Source organism: Carcharodon carcharias, chromosome 34 (assembly GCF_017639515.1).
Source record: "Carcharodon carcharias isolate sCarCar2 chromosome 34, sCarCar2.pri, whole genome shotgun sequence".
Taxonomy (NCBI): domain Eukaryota; kingdom Metazoa; phylum Chordata; class Chondrichthyes; order Lamniformes; family Lamnidae; genus Carcharodon; species Carcharodon carcharias.
Window position 1 is genome coordinate 20,243,430 of NC_054500.1, and position 18,604 is coordinate 20,262,033.

The 18,604-nt window shown below is 47.5% G+C and overlaps 2 protein-coding genes across 2 annotated transcripts; both read right to left on the reverse strand.

Annotated features, from left to right (window-relative positions):
• Positions 1–809: 809 nt before the first annotated feature.
• On the reverse strand, positions 810–7,697 carry mrpl28 (mitochondrial ribosomal protein L28). The gene is made up of 6 exons (XM_041179094.1): positions 7,621–7,697; positions 6,055–6,355; positions 4,708–4,860; positions 2,729–2,863; positions 1,657–1,743; positions 810–1,114 (listed from the first exon to the last, which is right to left on the reverse strand). The coding sequence occupies exons 2-6, from the start codon at positions 6,340–6,342 to the stop codon at positions 1,016–1,018; spliced, it is 762 nt and encodes a 253-aa protein (XP_041035028.1). The 5' UTR covers positions 6,343–6,355; positions 7,621–7,697; the 3' UTR covers positions 810–1,015.
• A 2,273-nt stretch (positions 7,698–9,970) lies between these two features.
• Positions 9,971–16,662, reverse strand: LOC121272573 (zinc transporter 1-like). The gene is made up of 2 exons (XM_041179223.1): positions 16,182–16,662; positions 9,971–12,534 (listed from the first exon to the last, which is right to left on the reverse strand). Exons 1-2 carry the CDS (start codon positions 16,660–16,662, stop codon positions 11,858–11,860), a joined length of 1,158 nt encoding a protein of 385 aa, XP_041035157.1. The 3' UTR covers positions 9,971–11,857.
• Between the last annotated feature and the right edge of the window lie 1,942 nt (positions 16,663–18,604).

The window sequence follows — 18,604 nt, forward strand, 5'->3', positions numbered from 1 at the left end:
CGATTTATATTACAGGAGAAAAGGGTGCTGATTGGTTGGCTCTGATTGGACGAGCTGTTGCCATGGAGAAAGCCACGGGGAACTATAGGCTTCCCAAGCTCCCAAGTAAATCGAAAAAGGTGCAAGGCTTAAACATATTCCTTTTGTTTGCAGAGAATGGGTCCCTCCATATGAATGTATGTCGCTTCTAGCATACGTAAATGAGCCACATTATAAGCTTGACTGATTATTCTAAATTGGTCGCTACTTAGGAAACATCCCATAGTGCTTCAACTGCAACAGATTAATATGAAGTGCAGTGCCCATTATACCTGTATAAGTAAGTTCGGCAGCTATTTTATGCACAGTAAGCTCCAACAAACCACAATGCCGGAAAAGAGAGACATGTTGCTGAAGTTTTCCCCCTTGCACTCATCAGGACAAACGCAAGAATACCAAATTTCAAACAATCACAACAATTTATACTATAGGAGAAAAGCTGCCAACCAATCAGCACCCTTTTCTCCTGTCGTATAAATTGTTGCGTTAATTTGAAACTTGGCATTCTTGCATTTGTCCTGATGAGTGCAAGACGAAAAGCTTCAGCAACATGGCTTTCTTTACAGCAATATGCAGGTTCTGTCCTACCAAACGAAAGTTAACTTAAGTGTTTTGTACCCATTGGATGTTTAAAAGGGATCCCATTCGTGTTTCCCTGATAGAATGAGAAACACCAGCACATTAAAATATTCTTCATCTTATTATTCGTAGGAAATAATGTTAATTAGCAATCACATTTTACAGGGTGGATGCACGGACACCTTGGACACTTTTAAAAAAAAACCTCAGAGTTTTAATTTGAGAGTTCAGGTCAAGAGTTCGTCGTCACTTTAATCTTTGCCCCTTGGCCTTTGAGGCAGTTTTGTCGGCGCTCTCAAACAGGTAGGCTAACATCAGGGAGCAAGTGTTGTCAAAACAAATCTTTCTTTGGTTGTATAACCTGTGGCTCTGAAGATCTTAACGGGCCCAAGCTGAGTTACGACTTCTTTCCTACAATCACTGGCTCCGACAGTTTCAGCATGCTCAATTTGTGGACTAGTTCCTCAGCGTAAACCTTAAACAGTGGCAAAGGATCCTGAAATACAATTTTCAGAAAGGTGTTAGGATTGCCTGGCATGGCAGTCAATTGAAAGTCACTACCCGAGATTCCGGTCACTTAAGAGGTCAACTGTTCAGTTTGTCAGCAAGTTGTAGGAAGCTGGACATGCAAAGGGGGTTTTCATGTTGTAGCTGAGAAGCAGGCACAGCATTCAGAGTCTGCCTGACATCTTTAACAAGTTGGGATGCGTGGAGCCTTGTAATATATTGTATTTAAATAAACAGTCTTTCCCAGCAACCTTAACACTGCAAAATCCAGTCACAATGAGCTGAACTTGCTTTTCATAATTCCTTATGTAAATGATCAAATTCCCTTTTCGTAGAATGATACAAAACAGAAGGAGGCCATTCTGCCCATTGTGCCCCTGCCAGCTCTTTGGAAGAGCTCTCCAATTAATTCCTGCTCACCAGGTCTTTCCCCCATGGCCCATTTTAGATATAAATGTAACCTAGAATTTTTAAAGGGGAAGGCGGTAGTCGACACAGGGTTAAAGATTTAACTGGGATTTTATCTCTTACCGTCTTCTCCAACAGCCTCTGTTTCTCCACAGCTTCCTCGAGGCTCAGACCAACCCATTCTGCCTCCTCTTCAGGAATTACAAACTCCTGCAAGTCAAAAGAATTCGACACCAGTTTAACTTCAGAGAATCATACAGCACAGAGGAGGTCACTCGGCCCACCACGTCTGTGCTGGTTCTTTGAAAGACCTATCCAATTAGTCTCACTCTCCCTTGCTCTTTCCCTGCTCCCCAGCATATCTTTCCTTTTCCAAGGACTTACCCAATTCCCTTTTGAAAGCTCCTATTGGATCTGCTTCCACCAGCCTTTCAGGCAGCACATTCCAGAACATCTTAACTCACTGCGTAAAAAAATTCTCATCTCTTTTGACAATTATCTTAAATCCTTGTCCCTCCCTGCCAGTGGAAATAGTTTCTCCTTACCGGCTCTATCAAAACCCCTCATGATTTCCAACACCTCTATTAAATCTTTTTTTTTCTTTCATGGGATGTGGGGCTTCGCTGGCTGGGCCAGCATTTATTGCCCATCCCTAATTGCCTTCTTGAACCGCTGCAGTCCATGTGGTGTAGGTACACCCACAGCGCTGTTAGGGAGGGAGTTCCAGGATTTTGGCCCAGCATTTGACAATGAAGGAATAGCCGATATATTTCCAAGTCAGGGTGGTGAGTGACTTGGAGGGGAGCTTGCAGCTGGTGGTGTTCCCAAGCATCTGCTACCTTTGTCCTTCTAGGTGGTAGAGGTCACGGGTTTGGAAGTTGCTGTTAACAGAGCCTTGGTGAGTTCTTCCATACTCTAAGGAGAACAACCCCAGCTTCTCCAGTGTCTCATGGAGTTAGGTCACAGATCGGTCTTGATCTTACTGAACAGGGACAGCCTTGAGGGGCCTCCTCCTGTTCCTTAATTCAAATGTCCCTCAGCCTTGATCTCCATAACCCCCCACACATCTATGCTCTAAGCAGAATAATCTCAGCTTTTCCAGTCTCTGCGTGTAACTGATCCTGCAAGGGAAACTTAAAACATCCCCTGCATTTTAAAGCTAATTGTGGCACATATCCCGAGTCTAGAATCGTACCTTATATTTGTTGTAGATGAGTTCCCGCTTCTCTGCATCGTCGGGGTAAAGCTCGGTGTCCTTGCGAGCAAGTCTCAGCAGCATTGCACGTTTCAGGTCCATCCCCAGCTTCGAATTCAGGTCGACCTTGGGGGTCTAGGGAACAATTGGCACCAAAACAAAATAATAAACTCCAGCTCCCCTGGGAAGTGAAGTTCCCACAATAATCCCAGGGCATCCCAATTTCCTGGAATTCAGCACATAATCCAGGCCGACACTCTCAGTGCAGTACTGAGGGAGCGCTGCACTGTGGGAAGTGCCATCTTTCGATTGACAGTTTAAACCATCCACCCTCTCAAGCGGATGTAAACAAATCCCATGACCACTATCTGAAATAAGAGCAGGGGAGGTCTTCTCTGTGCCCTGAGGCCAATATTTATCCCTCAACGTTTATCATTAAAATGGACTCATCTGGTCATCCACTCATTCAAAAGGAAGGGGTTAATTCCCTCCCTAAATCTCTGTCTACTCCTTTAAGGTGCTCCTTAAAACTTACCTCGTTAACCAAGCCTTCAGCCTAGTAGTCCTGATATCTCTTGAACTCTTGAATCCCACCTCCTATCGCCGCTATCTCTCTCGCCACAACCACACAAAAGTAAATTTGCAATGGAATGGCACTATTCCACAAGTAAGATACAGAACGAACAGACTATGAGGCAGCCCAATCCCCTACTTTATCAAACTCGTAAATATAATGTAAATGATTGAGAATTTAATGAACTAAGCCTGGCCACATGTGATCTATGGACTTTAATACAAAATGCAGAAAGCAGCAGACCTTTCATTTTTATTCTGTAAATTAAGGGAACCTGCATCTTGCAATGTATTATAATTAATGTATGTTCATAATTGTACAATCCTTTTATCATTTCAGGGGAGATGGTGGTGTAGTGGTAATGTTGCTGGACTAGTAATCCAGATGGCCTGGCTAATACCCTGGGGACACGGGTTCAAATCCCACCTGGCAGCTGGTGGAATTTAAATTCAATTCGTAAAATCTGGAATATTAAAACTAGCAACAGATAACCTCATGGTGACCTGAAACTTATCATCGACCCATATGGTTCACTAATGTCCTTTAGGGAGGGAAATCTGCCGTCCTTACCTGGTCTGACCTACATGTGACTCCAGACCCACAGCAATGTGGTTGACTTGGCTGCCCTCTGAAATGGCCCAGCAAGCCACTCAGTTCAAGGGCAATTAGGGATGGGCAACAAATGTTGGCCTTGCCAGCGACACCCACACCCCATGAAAGAATAAGGAAAAATATGTGCTTTATTTTTATTTCAATGATTGCCTATGAATTATGATTATTTGTTTCATTTGTATTCATTACAATTTGCTACCCGTCACCAGGATGATTTTCCAAAACCATCTCTCTAGCTCTCTCTCTCTCTCTGTCTATCCATCTCTATCCTTACGGAGCTCAATGTCAGATTTGTTTGATAACGCTCCAGTGAACCAACACTCCCTCTAAGCTGAGTGATTGTGTGGCTACATAGCGATGGCCCACGCAGTTCAACAGGCCACGTACCATGATCATTCCTTTTAAGATGATGGGCTTGCAGCCATCTTAAAGGGGCCACACAGTGCAGCAAACAGGGCCATACACAAAGCGGAAAAAGGTTAGAGGGGGCATTGCTGTGAAGAGCTTTGGGGCATTTTACTGGTGCAAATTACTGCTAGGGATTTGCTTTCTCTTTTTACACAGAAGGTTATCAGGACAGTTAGAACGAGAGGAAGTGAGTGGGCTCTTTCAGACAGGTGCCCGAAATGCTGAAAAATTCTATGATTCTGTCTTCCGCTCCCCCCCACCCCCCACCCCCACCACCCCCCACCCCCTCACCTCGGCTTTCCCAGTTTCACACCTCTGGAAGGTGAAGGAGAGTTTGATCGAGCAAAACATTCTCCAGCTCAAATCAATCCAAGGAGCCTCTTACCTTCAAGATATAGAAATCGAAACCATAGCAAGCGTCCACTAAGTCTAGGGTCCGCATGGTCACCTGGATGGTGAAGGTTTTGTCCAGGATTTCACTGTAAAGCTCGCGCACAAACAATTGCGGCTTCCAAGTTTTTCTCAGCCGTGTGGAGAGCTGTGGAGGAGACAAATAGAAACAGGCTGTGACAGGCCGAACTGCACCAGTCTGGGCTCCAAACGGAAATGCAGCCAAAACAATCCATAACCCTCCAATTCTGGCCTCTTGCGCGCCCCCAAGTTCCATCACTCGCTGCACCTCAGCTGCCTGGGTCCCCAAACAAGTGGAGCTCTCCCCCTCATCTCCTCCACTTCAAGGTGTTTCACCGGAGAATTATTTGGCTAAATTTTGACGCCAAGTCACACAAGGAGGCATCAGCCGACTGTTTAAGGAACTTCTTGACGGAGGAGGGAGAGGCGGAAATTCCGGAGCTCGAGGCCCAGGCAGCCGAAGGCATGGCTGCCAATGGTGCAGCGATTAAAATCCAGAAGGCGCGGGGGGGGGGGGGGTCAGAACCAGAGGAGCGCAGAGATCACTGAGGGTTGCAGGACAGAAAGAGGTTACAGAGATAGGGTGGAGGGATTGGAACACAAGAATAGAGGCCCAGGCGAATGCTCTGGGGGACATGGGTTCAAATCCCACCACAGCAGCTGGTGGAATTTAAATTCAATTAATAAATCTGGAATTGTCTCAGTGGTGGTAACTGAGAAACGATCATCGACTTGTTAAAAAACCTGATTTGGTTCACTAATGTCCTTTAGGGAAGGAAATCTGCCATTCTTACCCAGTCGGGCCTACATGTGACGCCAGACCCACAGCAAAGTGGTTGACTCTTAACTGCTCCTCTGACGCGGCCGAGTAAGACACTCAGTTCTCTCAGGCTGAAGTGACGCCAATTTTCTTTTCTCTTTATTCTGTCACGGGATGTAGGTGATCCTAGCAAAGGCAGCCTTTGGTTGCCTGTTCCTAATTCCAATTGCTCTTGAGTGTCTTGACTGGCCGTTATTGGGGGTCTGGAGTCACATGTAGGCCAGACCAGGTAAGGAGGGCAGATTTCCTTACTTAAAAAGGACATTAGTGAGCCAGAGGGGTTTTTAATCACAATGAGTGATAGTTTCATGGTCCAATTTCCTGAATGGTTGATTTAACTTAAGTTCCACCAACCGTTGGGTTTGAACCCTTCAACCCAAGCGATTTAGCCTAAGCCTCTGGGTAACTCGCCCAATGATATTACCATCACCACCATTTCCCTATTCAGGGAAGTTAATGCAAAAATTAGTCAACACTGTGGGTCACATTGTGACTCCATACCTTGTCGTTGTTAGCATATCTGAATCCTCGGATGTAGCCCTCTCCCCCCCACAGCCCCTGCTGTGACTCTGGCGGGTGGTAGATGGGAATCGGTACGTCTTGCACGCGTTCTGGTTGCCCGGTGCGTGGGTTCCGTACGTATTTGACCCCGTGGGGTTTAAAGTGGACGGGTGTGGGCTCCTGGGTCTCCTCGAGGGAGCGGAGGTAATGAGCCGGTAACCGGGCGTAGATTCCCTGCTTCAGCCGCAGTGCCTTCCAGATCTGGGGCGGGTACTTGTGGAGGGGCATCACTCAGCGTGACCTAGGGTGGAGTCAGAAAGAGGGTGGTTCAGAGGAAGGTTACAATACACAAGCGAGACTTGACTCCTGTCCATTCAGGTGCTAACGTTGCCGCCTCAGAGCCAGAAGGGACTGGGTTCAAGTCCTACTCGACCTTTTACTCCAGCTGGTGCTCCCGGTGCAGTACCGAGGGAGTGCGGCACTGTCAGAGATACCGTAGGTACCTTCTTCCCAGATGAGTTGTTAAATCGAGACCTGGTCTGCCCTCACGATTGAATGTAAAAGATCCCACAGCCACTATTTCTAAGAAGAGCAGGGGAGTTCTCCCCAGTGTCCTGGCCAATACTTGTCCCATAACCAATATCTGAACCAAATTATCTAACTATTTATTTGATTGCTGTCTATGGGATATTGCTGTGTGCAAACTGGCTGCCACATTTCCTACATTACAACAGTGATTACACTTAGAAAACGTACTTCATTGGCTATGAAGCGCTTTAGGGCATCCTAAGGTTGTGAAAGGCGCTACATAAATGCAAGTTCTTTCTTTCAATACCTGGTGCCATCTGAAGAAGTAAATATCACTGCCAGCTAGATGAGGATAAAGCAAGGGGTAGGGGGAGGGTGCGACTAGCTGGGTTGCTCTTTCAAAGAGCCAGCACAGGCATGAAGGGCCAAATGGCCTCCTTCTGTGCTGTGATTCCATGGAGCCTTTCATAAACCCCCACCCCAACCAATTCCCTCCCCTCCTCGCAATCCAGCCTTGATCTAATGAAACAACTGAGCTCGGGTCGAGGGGCTGAATGGCCTCTTCCTGCGACCAAAGTAGAGACAACAGAGACAGGCCTGGAGCTCCCTCGCCCATTATAAAAGCCCACGATGCCGCCCCCAATAGCTCCTCTTGCCTCGACCTTTTGGGTTCGGTCCCACGGGCACTTCCACATGGGTAGGCAATGGTGGCCTATTCAGCCACAGTAGGCATCACAGACTATGTTTTGATACCCCCCGCCCCATGCCCTTGGATGGCACTTCCAGCAAAGAAGGGGAGGGTAGATGGAGGGTCACTGTCCCCACTCTCTCCACCCCCCCTCTCCTGGGCTGGTTTATTACCCCCACCCCCCAGGGTACTGAGGACCACAGCCCCCTGCCTGAGGGCAGCCAGCTCAGGAAAGGCCGGGGATGCAGCCGGGTGCCAGGCCCAGAGGCCTCACCGAATGGGGAGGGCGCAGAGGAGCCTCCCTCAGACCCTCCTCATCCCCAACTCCAACCTGGGCTCCCCTCACTTACTCGAGCCTCAGGCTTCACTCTGCCCACCAGGCCGCGCCGGCCAGCGACCGGAAATCCCTCCTCCCCTTGGCTTCTCATTGGTCAATTCCCCCTCCAAGATGTGCACTCTGATTGGATGCGGAGTGCGTCGCTCACCACGGAGACCCGCCCCCTCACATCTAGGGACCGTCTCAGAATTGGCCGCCGGGTTAAAAGCAAGGGAACGTCACCAAATTGCATCAGCTGCCAAAAACGCAAAAAAAGATTAAAACTCCTGCAATCATGGGTTAATGAGTTGCTTAATATTTATTTTATCCTACAATTGGTAATTAATAAAGTGTTTGATAGTACAGAATTTGAGTACTTTTGAAAAAAGAGAGGTATGCTGTCGTAGCTTTTTGTCTTGTGCTCATCAGGACAGATGCAAGAATACCAAATTTCAAAGGAAGCCACAATTTACACTGCATAATCATGGGAGCAAAATACTGTGGGCGCTAGAGATCTTTCCAGCACTAGATTTCCAGCTTGAGATTTTTCTGTTTTTAATTCATATTGCATATTCGGTTGGCAAATTGATTCTGGTTGGTTGAGGGGTTGCCGGGAAGAATACATCAGGGAACTATTGCCCCCAAGTTTTTGTTTAATTCAAAAAAGGCGCAAAACTGGACCTGCTCTTTCTACTTACAGAGGACAAGTCCCTGCACATGTAGCTTGTAGCAAGCATAAGTGAGCTACATTGCGAGCCCAACTGATAATCTTAAATTGGCTGTTGGTGTAATTCTTAGCACACTAGGGAGTTTTCAGTAAGTGCTGTCCAATTTAGGAATCGCATTAACATTAGAATGTAAATCCTGAATTTTACAAGCATGGGATAGTTGAGTACACTTAGTACACTACCTGGTGTGAGCAGCCAAAGGGATGTGTTGCTTGATATGAACCGCCAGTTGCTGGAACATAAATAAACTATTAAAGAGCTGCTTCATACTTATTTCATCCTACACTTGGCACTTACTAAAGCATTTATTGTTAATGTTACTTGGAGAGGTAAGGGAGAACAATAACATGCTTTTGGGGCAAGGTGACAGGATATAATGATATAATAATCAATGACGGGTCAGGACAGAGTAGATGGGGAGAAACTGTTCCCTTTGGCAGAAGGGCCGAGAACTAGAGGATACCGGTTTAAGGTGATTGGCAAAAAAAAACAAAGGCAACATGAGGAACAACATTTTTTAGGGTTCGATTCTGGAATGCACTGCCTAGGAGTGTAGTGGAGGCTGATTCAATTGAGGCTTTCAAAAGAGATTTGGATAATTGTCTGAAGAGATAATAAAGGATCGAGGCTATGGGGAAAAGGCAGGGGAGTGGGACTAGCTGATTTGCTCTTGTAGGGAGACAGCAGGGACTTAAAGGGCCAAATGGCCCCCTGGCTGGGCTGTAACCATTTCATGATTCGATGATAATCTGTTCCCTGTGTTAAGGGAGAGGGATGCCAAGGTTCTGGAACCCAGAGTCGCTGTGGGGTGTAAACTGGGAGCCCCTACGGACCAGTGTAATCTGAAGAAAACTGACAGAAGAAACGAGACAGGCATGTCCGCCATTTCTATTACATCGGGGGGACAATTTTATTGCAAAGAAAATTTATCCATAATCTGAGCTTTTTAATAAAGGTGATCACAGCCAAAGTGAGGTGAACAACAGTGTCTGAACCTCAGCAAACAGTCTAGCCCAACGCGTGAAACCAGCAGAAGATGGCAGGACTTGCATTTATATAGCACCTTTCGCAGCCTCAGGATGACTCAGAGCGCTTCACAGCCAATGAAGTACCTTTTTGAAGTGTAATCAGTGTTGTAATGTAGGAGTCACAGCCGCCAATTTGCGCACAGCAAGCTCCCACAAACAGTAATGTGATAATGGCTGCATAAATAACCCACTTTTGTGACGTTGATTGAGGGATAAGTATTGGTTAGGACACAGCGGAGAACTCCCCTGCTCTTCTTCAAGGTAGTGCCACGGGATCTTTTACACCCACCCGAGCAGGCAGCTGGGGGCTCAGTTTAATATCCCATGCAAAAGACAGCACCTTCAACAGTACAGCACTGCCCTGGAGTGTCAGCCTTGCTTTTTTTGGTTAGTGTGCAGGTACAGCAAGTAATGAGGAAAGCTAATAGAATGTTACCATTTATTGCAAGGGGAATTGAATATAAAATTAGGGAGGTTATGCTTCATTTGTACAAGACACTGGTGAGATCACGTCTGGAGTACTGTGTACAGTATCGGTCTCCTTATTTAAGGAAGGATGTAAATGTGTTAGAAGCAGTTCAGAGAAGGTTTACCAGACTCATACCTGGAATGGGCGGGTTGTCTAATGAGGAAAGGTTGGACAGGTTAGGTTTGTATCCACTGGAGTTTAGAAGAGTAAGAGGCGACTTTATTGAAACCTTCAATGTCCTGAGGTGAGTCTACTCCTGCTCCTTATTCAGATGATCTCGATGTCTTGGAGTGGGACTTGAACCCAGAACCTGGATGATTCAGAAGCAAGAGAGTAACCAAGTGATCCACGACTAAGCTGATTCAGGGTGGCATTGATTCCCTGGTGTTTACTCCTGTCACAGTGAGTTCTGGAACGTTCCGCTTATATGGTCGGGGAGACTGCGGACTCTGAATTGTGTGCACATCAGCGGGGGGGCAGAGAATCAGCGCCCGGAGAGGGAGGGCTGGGTGTGGGGGTGAGGTGGGCAGGTGGGTAGTCACTCTGGTAAAAGATGCAAATGTTCGGGTTAAAAATGAGGAAGCCAGGAATAAAGCTGTGAAACTGGAGGGAACTTCTTGACTTTGAAGGTCTTGGCTGTGGTTCAGACACTCTCATCTCTGAGTCAGAGGGCTGTGGTTTGTTGAAGTCCTGCCTCAGAAACCTCAGCACAAAATCCCAGCTGATGGGCCAGGGAAGGCTGCACTGTTGGAGGTGCTGCCCTTTTTGGTGAGACATGAAACGCAAAGGGTCCTGCCCACCCTCTTCGATGCATCTCGAAAAAGCGCAAGGGAGCCCTCCCCAGTGTCCTGGCCAATATTTACCCCTCATCCAATATCACAAAAACAGACAATCTGCTCATTTTGCTGCTTGTGGGAGGTTACTGTGCACAAATTGTCTGCCGCATGTCCAACATTATAACAGTGACGACACCTCGTTGGTTGTGAAGGGTTTTCATCTCAGGTCTGTTTAAATTCGAGTCTATCATCCTCTCTCTGGCATTTTTAATGCAGTGGAAATATCACAAAGCCTGACATGGACAGAAAGAGCAAGATAAATACTAAAAGATAATAAAAAGGCTGAGAAGGAGATACTTGAGCCTGACTTTAACTCACTCGAAACCCATTCTCTTACACACGGTTAAAATTAGGTGTTCAAGGAGGTACAACAGGATGCTAGGTCACAGGACGAGTTTTAAAGGGGATGTCACTGTTCCTCATGCACATTCCCACAAATACAAACATGAGCAAACACGCGTAACCATGTACACTCCCACAAATACAAACATGAGCAAACACGCGTAACCATGTACACATCCCACAAATACAAACATGTGCAAGTACACATAACCATGTACACTCCCACAAATACAAACATGCGCAAATACACATAATCATGTACACTCCCACAAATACAAACATGAGCAAACACGCATAATCATGTACACTCCCACAAATACAAACATGCGCAAATACACATAATCATCTACATTCCCACAAATACAAACATGCGCAAATACATATAATCATGTATACTCCCACAAATACATACATGAGCAAATACACATAATCATCTACACTCCCACAAATACAAACATGCGCAAATACACACAATCATGTACACTCCCACAAACACATACATGAGCATATACACATAATCATGTACACTCCCACAAATACATACATGAGCATATACACATAATCATGTACACTCCCACAAATACATACATGAGCATATACACATAATCATGTACACTCCCACAAATATAAACATGCACAAATACACAGAAGCACACTCCTGCGTGCACAGACACACACTCCTAACATGAACATATACAAAAACATACAGACACACATACAGACACAAAACACACACACACACACACACACACACGCTCACACACACACACACTCTCTCTCACACACAAACAGTCTCCTACAGATGATGCCGTGTTATTGTGGCGATGTGTTCTATTCTATGATGAGATAGTTTGACAGTGGATTGCAGTCAATCTCCCAGCCACTGGTCTCCAGCAAAGTTTGCCACGTCCTCCGCTCCCCCTGGCCAATCGCAGCACAGCTTCTTAGCGCAGGGTGGGCCGCAGACCAGTTGGCAGACGCCCCTGTCGGTTGGGCTGATCAGCTCCAGCTGCACGGTGACTGAGTGAATCCCCTCACTGCCGAACACCCGCCTCAGATCCTCATCCACCCGGGTGAGGCTGCTGAGGCTGCGGCACTGCACGTGGGCGCTGGCCAGCACCCGGCGCGCCGAGAGGCGCCAAACGTGGAGCTCGTGGACCGCGAAAACCCCCTTCACGTCCGCCAGCCGGTGGGTCAACCTCCGCAAGTCCACCTCGCCCGGGACGCACTCGAGCAGGAGCAGGACAGACCCCTTCAGCCGAGGGGCCGCGGCCGACACCAGCGCCAGCGCCGTGAGCAGCGAGAGCCCGGGATCCAGGTAGGGTAAGCAGCCCCTGTGCCAGCGACCAGGCGGCACTGCCGGGAAGCGGTGAAGGAACCCAACAACAAGAGCCACCGCCGAGCTCAACACCGACTGAGCGATGCTAACGAAGCAGGTGAGGATCTCCCAGCAGCCGGTTGCCGAAACCCTCTTGCCGTGGGCACCCCGGCCTCCTGGGCTTCTGGCCGCTGCCAAATCGCTCCCCCATCCGGTGAAATCAGCACCTGGAAGGGGGCAGAGAGAAAACTTGGGTGAAGTGACGCAGTCGGGATGGAATTTGCAGGCAAGTCTGCCATCTAGTGACTGCCAGGCAGTAGCGCGGCTTAAAAAATGAAACCAACAGCTTCGCTTGTAAATCTGCAGCAAGTCAATCACAGAATAATCAAGCACAGTAAGAGACCATTCGGCCCATTGTGCCTGTACCAGCTCTTTGAAAGAGCTATCCAATTAGTCCCATTCTCCCTGCCCTTTCTCCATAGCCCTGCAAAATTTATTTTTCAAGTATTTATCCAATTCCCTTTTTTGAAAGTTCCTATTGAATCTGCTTCCACCGCCCTTTCAGGCAGCGCCTTCCAGATCACAACAACTCACTGCATAAAAAAAATTCTTCTCATCTCCCCCTCTGGTGCTTTTGCAATTAAAAAAAAAATTAGTGTCCCTCTGGTTACCAACCTTTCTCCCACTGGAAACAGTTTCTCCTTACTTACTCTATAAGAACCCTTCACGATCTTGAATGCCCTTATTAAGTCTCCCCTTAGCCTTCTCTGCTCTAAGGAGAACACTGCAGCCTCTCCAGACTCTCCACATTAGCTGAAGCCCCTACTCCCTGATGCTATTCAAGTGAATCTCCCCTGTACCCTCAGAAGACCATGTGTAATTTGCAGGCAGGTCTGCCATCTAGTGTTGTCAGGCAGTGGTGCACCTTAAAATAAAACCTGGAAGCTTCTCTGTAAATGCACCGCAGGTCACTCATAAAATGGCACAGCGCAGACGGAGGCCATTTGGCCCATCATGCCTTTGTCAGCTCGCCGAAAATACTATCCCATGTGCTCCACTATCCCTGCTCTTTTCTCGTAGTCCTGTAAAATTTCCCCTGTGAGGTACTTTATAAATTCCTCTTCAGAAGACATTATTGAATTATGAATTGAGCATCTGTCCAGAGGCAACTGTGGGTGGCAAGTGACCTCTGCAGTCTGTACATGCTTGGGGCATCAATCGACCATTTATCCTCCCCCCCCCCAATCTGCCCTCTCCTCCCCTTCTTTTAAAGTATCTTCACATTCTTCACTATTGAAAGTATTTTAACACCGATTTGCATTTATAGATTCATAAAATCATTTATTTTTATCTTTCATGGGATGTGGGCATCGTTGGCAAGGCCAGCGTTTGTTGCCCATCCCTAATTGCCCCTGAACTGAAGCCATTCTTCAGAGTCAACCACGTTGCTGTGGGTCTGGAGTCACATGTAGGCCAGACCGGGTAAGGATGGTAAAGGACATTAGTGAACCAAATGAGTTGTTACAACAATCGATGATAGTTGTCATGGTCACCATCACTGAGGCTAGCTTTATAATCCCAGATTTATTAATTGAATTTAAATTCCACCAGCTTCCATGGTGGGATTTGAACTCGTGTCCCCAGAGCATTAGCCTGGGGCCCCTGGATTTGGACCCAGGATTTGAACACAAAATCCACACCGACGCTCCAGTGCAGTGCTGAGGGAGTGCTGCACTGTCAGAGGTGCTGCCTTTCGGGCGAGACATTAAACCAAGGCTGCCTGCTCGGGTGGATGTGATAGATCCTGTGGCTGTTATCTCGAAGAGGAGGGGAGGTTGGGGGGGGGGTGTAGATGGAGTTCTCCAGGTGCCCTGGTCAATATTTATCCCCCAATCAACATCACTAAAAACAGATTCTCCGATCATTGTCACATGGCTGTTTGTGGGATCTTGCTGTGTGTAAATTGGCTGCTGTGTTTCCTACATTACACCAGTGACTACACTTCAAAAGCACATCCTTGGCTGAAAAGCACTTTGGAATGGGCTGAGGTTGTGAAAGGCGCTATAGAAATGCGGCCCATTTATGCTTGTTCTTTTGATGAGAAATCCAGTTGGTCCCACTGTCCCTGCTGTTCCCCCACATCCCACGACTTCTACCCCTTCGAGTATTTATCCGATTCAATTTTGAAAGTTATTATTGGAGGGGATTCCACAGCTCTTTCAGGCAGTTCCAGACCACAACCAGAGTCACAGGATTGTTACAGTACAGAAGGAGGCCATTCAGCCCATCATGTCTGCACCGGCTCTCCGAATGAGCAGTTCACTAAGTGCCACACCCCCACCTTCTACCCGTAACCCTGCACATTCTTCCTTTTCAGATAATAACCTGATTCCCTCCTGAAAGCCTCACTCGAACCTGCCTCCACCACACTCTCGGGCAGCGCATTCCAGATCCTAACCACTCGCTGCCTGAAAAAGTTTCTCCTCACATCTCCATTACTTCTTTCACCAATTACCTTAATCTGCGCCCTCTTGTTCTGGACCATTCCACCAACGGGAACAATGTCTCTCCCTCTTTTCTCTGACCAGTCCCCTCATGATTTTGAACACCTCAATCAAATCTCCTCTTAACCTTCTCTTCTCCAAGGAAAACAGTCCCAACCTCTCCAATCTGTCCACGTAACTGAAGTTCCTCAACCCTGGAACTAGTCTAGTGAATCTTCTCTGCGCGCTCTCTCTCTCTCTCTCTCTCTCTCTCCCTCACGTCCTTCCCAAAGTGCGGCTCCCAGAACCGGACACAATACTCCAGCTGAAGTCTAACTAGTGACGTATACGAGTTTAACATAACTTCCTTGCTCTTGTACTCTTCGCCCCTATTAATAAAGCCCAGGACACTGTAAAATTCATTAACCACTCTCTCCAGCTCTCCTGCCACCTTCAGGGATTTGTACACATATACCCAGGGGTCCCTCTGCTGGACTTTCCCCTACGTTACCTCCAGCTCCTCTGCCAATCATGATTGAGAAACAAATAAATCAGCTTCTGCCTTCTCCCAGGATGTCTTGCTGACAGTTTCAGGCTGGAGTTAGAACTATAAAACCATAGAACACTACAGCACAGAAAACCAGGTCATTAGGCACTTCTAGTCTGTGCCGAAATACTATTCCGCTAGTCCCATTGACCTGCACCCAGTCCATAACCCTCCAGATCTCTCCCATCCATGTATCTATCCAATTTATTCTTAAAACTTAAGAGTGAGCCCGCATTTACCACATCAGATGGTAGCTCGTTCCGCACTCTCACCACTCTCTGAGTGAAGAAGTTCCCCCTAAACCTTTCCCCTTTCACCCTAAAGCCATGTCCTCTCGTGTTTATCTCTCCTGATCTAAGTGGAAAGAGCCACTCACATTTACTCTGTCTATACCCCTCATAATTTTGTAAACTTCTATCAAATCTCCCCTCATTCTTCTACGCTCCAAGGAATAAAGTCCTAACCTGATTAATCTTTCCCTGTAACTCAACTCCTTAAGACCCGGCAACATCCTAGTAAATCTTCTCTGCACTCTCTCAATCTTACTGATATCCTTCCTGTAGTTAGGCGAGCAGAACTGCACACAATACTCCAAAGTTGGCCTCACCAATGTCTTATACAACCTCACCATAACATTCCAACTCCTATACTCAATACTTTGATTTATGAAGGCCAGTCTGCCAAAAGCTTTCTTTACAACCCTGTCTACCTGTGACGCCACTTTCAGGGAATTATGTATCTGAACTCCCAGATCCCCTTGTTCCTCCACACTCCTCAGTGCCCTACCCTTTAACCAACTACAGAATTATTTGCTCATGAATTAGGAGACGAGAAAAGCACTTACCCTTGACTTTGGGATGTTGGCATCCTCCAGTGGTGTCCAGCTGACCCTGTGTGGAATCCGGACTTGGGCCGCTTCCGGTCGATCGGAGCCACAGGCGGACTCCCAGATTGAGGAAGATCCCACCAGCCCCCACAGCGATGGGCAGGGAGGACCTGTGTAAAGGGTGAGGGCTCAGGAAACGGGCCATGGCAGCTACACTCACCGAGCAGCAGAGCGAGAGCGACAGCACGTCGGCCAACAGGGTGCCCACCGGCGCCAGCCTCTCCCAGCCGAAGGTGTGCGAGCTGGGGATGGGCCGGCGGCTCAGCCATTCTGCCAGGACAGGCATCGCCAGGGCCAGCAGCACCGAGAGACTGTGGAAGGAGTCGAGGAGCAGGGTGAGGGAGTCACTGAGCTGGCTGAAGATCAGCTCCAACAGCCCAAAAAGAGACACGAGGACTATCCAAACCCAGCGAGCGCTGCCAACCCTACACCCGGCCATTACAGAGCGAGCTCAGCCCCTCTGATCAGCGCTCGACTCAATCAAAGCTAAACTATTGGCCCTCTCCCTCCCAAACCAATAGGAACCAGCCAAAGACCATGGTCATCAAACGCTGGGCCAATCGGAAAGATTTGACAAAGTCCCTGATTTTTGTTTCAATGTGACCTTTCGTTTAAAAAACCAGAAGTTAAAAAAAAACCTTCTCTTTCCAAACAAAGACGTTTTCTTTAACAAGGGATTTGTCAAACTTAGAAACAATCTTATCACTTAGCAGATAAAACTTGCTGTGTGGGCAAGTTTACTGCTCTTGTCTCTCTCTGTCTCAATTCCAAGCTTTCAATTTCCTTGCTTTGCTCCCTCTGTCCCCCTTTTTTTCTCCCTCTCTCTCTCTGTCTCTCCCTCTCTGTCTCCCTTTCTCTCTCCATCTTTCTCTGTCTCCTTCTTTCTCTCTCTCCCTTTTTCCATCTCTCCTTGATTCTCTCTCTCTGTCTTCTCTGTTTTTCTCTCTCTCTCTCTTCATCTCTGTCTCTCTTTCTCTCTCCCCCCTTTCTCTCCTTATATCACTTTGTTACTCTCCCTGTATTTCTCTCTTGCTCTCTCTCTCTTTCTCTCTCTCTCACTTTTTCCTCTATCTTTTCTTCATAGAATCACAGATTGTTACAGCACAGAAGGAGGCCATTCGGCCCATCATGTCTGCACCGGCTCTCCGAATGAGCATTATGACCTCGTGCCATTGCCCTGTCTTTTCCCCGTAACCTTGCACATTGTTTCTATTCAAATAATCATCTACTGCCCTCTTGAATGCCTCTTTTTCTCTCTCATCCACACACACACACTCTGTCTCTCCTTCAATCCCCTCATGTTTAGCTACGACCACGTGATCAGTACAACACTATTCGTCCGCTTGAGCTGACAGTTGACAGCCTCGATGGGATTTGATGGGGCAAAAACCATAAGGAGCCAGTTAACCGTGTGTGTGTGTGTGTGTGTGTGTGTGTGTGTGTGATCCCACCGACAGAGGAGGAGAAGAGGGAGAGAGACTCACTCACCACAAACCCAATTGTCTGCCAGCACAGTTCAGGACAGCCATTTGCCTCAGAAAGCAGAGCTAACAGCAGTGAGCTAAGATTGCCCTGGGCTGTTTCCTCACACAATTACATCCACGGCCCCAAATACTCACTCCTCAGCCTCTCTGTGGAGGGAAGGCTGTAATCCCCCTACCGCTGAGACCCAAAGGTGTGCATTTATATAGTGCCTTCCACAACCACAGGACATTCCCCCCAAAAATCTCACAGCTAAGTTTTGAGGTGTTGTAATGCAGGAAATGTGGCAGCCAATCTGCACACAGCAAGATCCCACAAACAGCAATGGGATGACTAGGTAACCCTATTTTCACTGAGTTTGGCTGAAGAGGTCAATATTGGCCAGGACCCCTCCCACCCCCCGCAACCTGGGGGGGCCTCTGTTTAATGTCTCATCCAAAAGACAGTACGTCTGGAGTAACCCTGCCTTGACGAACCGCACCCAATGGCTGAGGCAGGATCAGATTCAGCTGTGATGCCTCCCACTGCCAAATAGCAAACAGACAGTCTCGCTTTCACACACACACACACACATCCGGGTGAGGTACAGGAAACCAGTGCCTACGGAACCTGCACACCCCAAAGACAGTCACTGGGATGTCACTCTGAAATTCCCTCTCTAAAACTCATTATCTTCCTCTCCACCTTTAAGTTTTTTCATTAACAACCCCTTTTTGATGGTCTCTGCCAGTTTCTCCTTATATTCTTTCATGGGATGTGGACATCACTGGTAAGGCCAGCATTTGTTGCCCATCCCTAATTGCCCTTGAACTGAGTATCTTGCTCAGCCATTTCAGAGGGGCAGTTAAGACTCAACCACATTGCTGTGGGGGCTGGAGTCACATGTAGGCCAGACCAGG

Bases quoted from the DNA above. Each gene is read 5' to 3' on its own strand.
- mrpl28 (XM_041179094.1), bottom strand. From the start codon at position 6,342: ATGCCCCTCCACAAGTACCCGCCCCAGATCTGGAAGGCACTGCGGCTG. The intron at 4,861-6,054 runs GTATGGAGTCAC...TCTCCTCCACAG, and splicing joins GATATGCTAACAACGACAAG to CTCTCCACACGGCTGAGAAA. The intron at 1,115-1,656 runs GTAAGAGATAAA...ATTGTATTTCAG, and splicing joins AGAGGCTGTTGGAGAAGACG to GATCCTTTGCCACTGTTTAA.
- LOC121272573 (XM_041179223.1), bottom strand. From the start codon at position 16,662: ATGGCCGGGTGTAGGGTTGGCAGCGCTCGCTGGGTTTGGATAGTCCTC. The intron at 12,535-16,181 runs GTAAGTGCTTTT...GCCCCCTTCCAG, and splicing joins CCAACATCCCAAAGTCAAGG to GTGCTGATTTCACCGGATGG.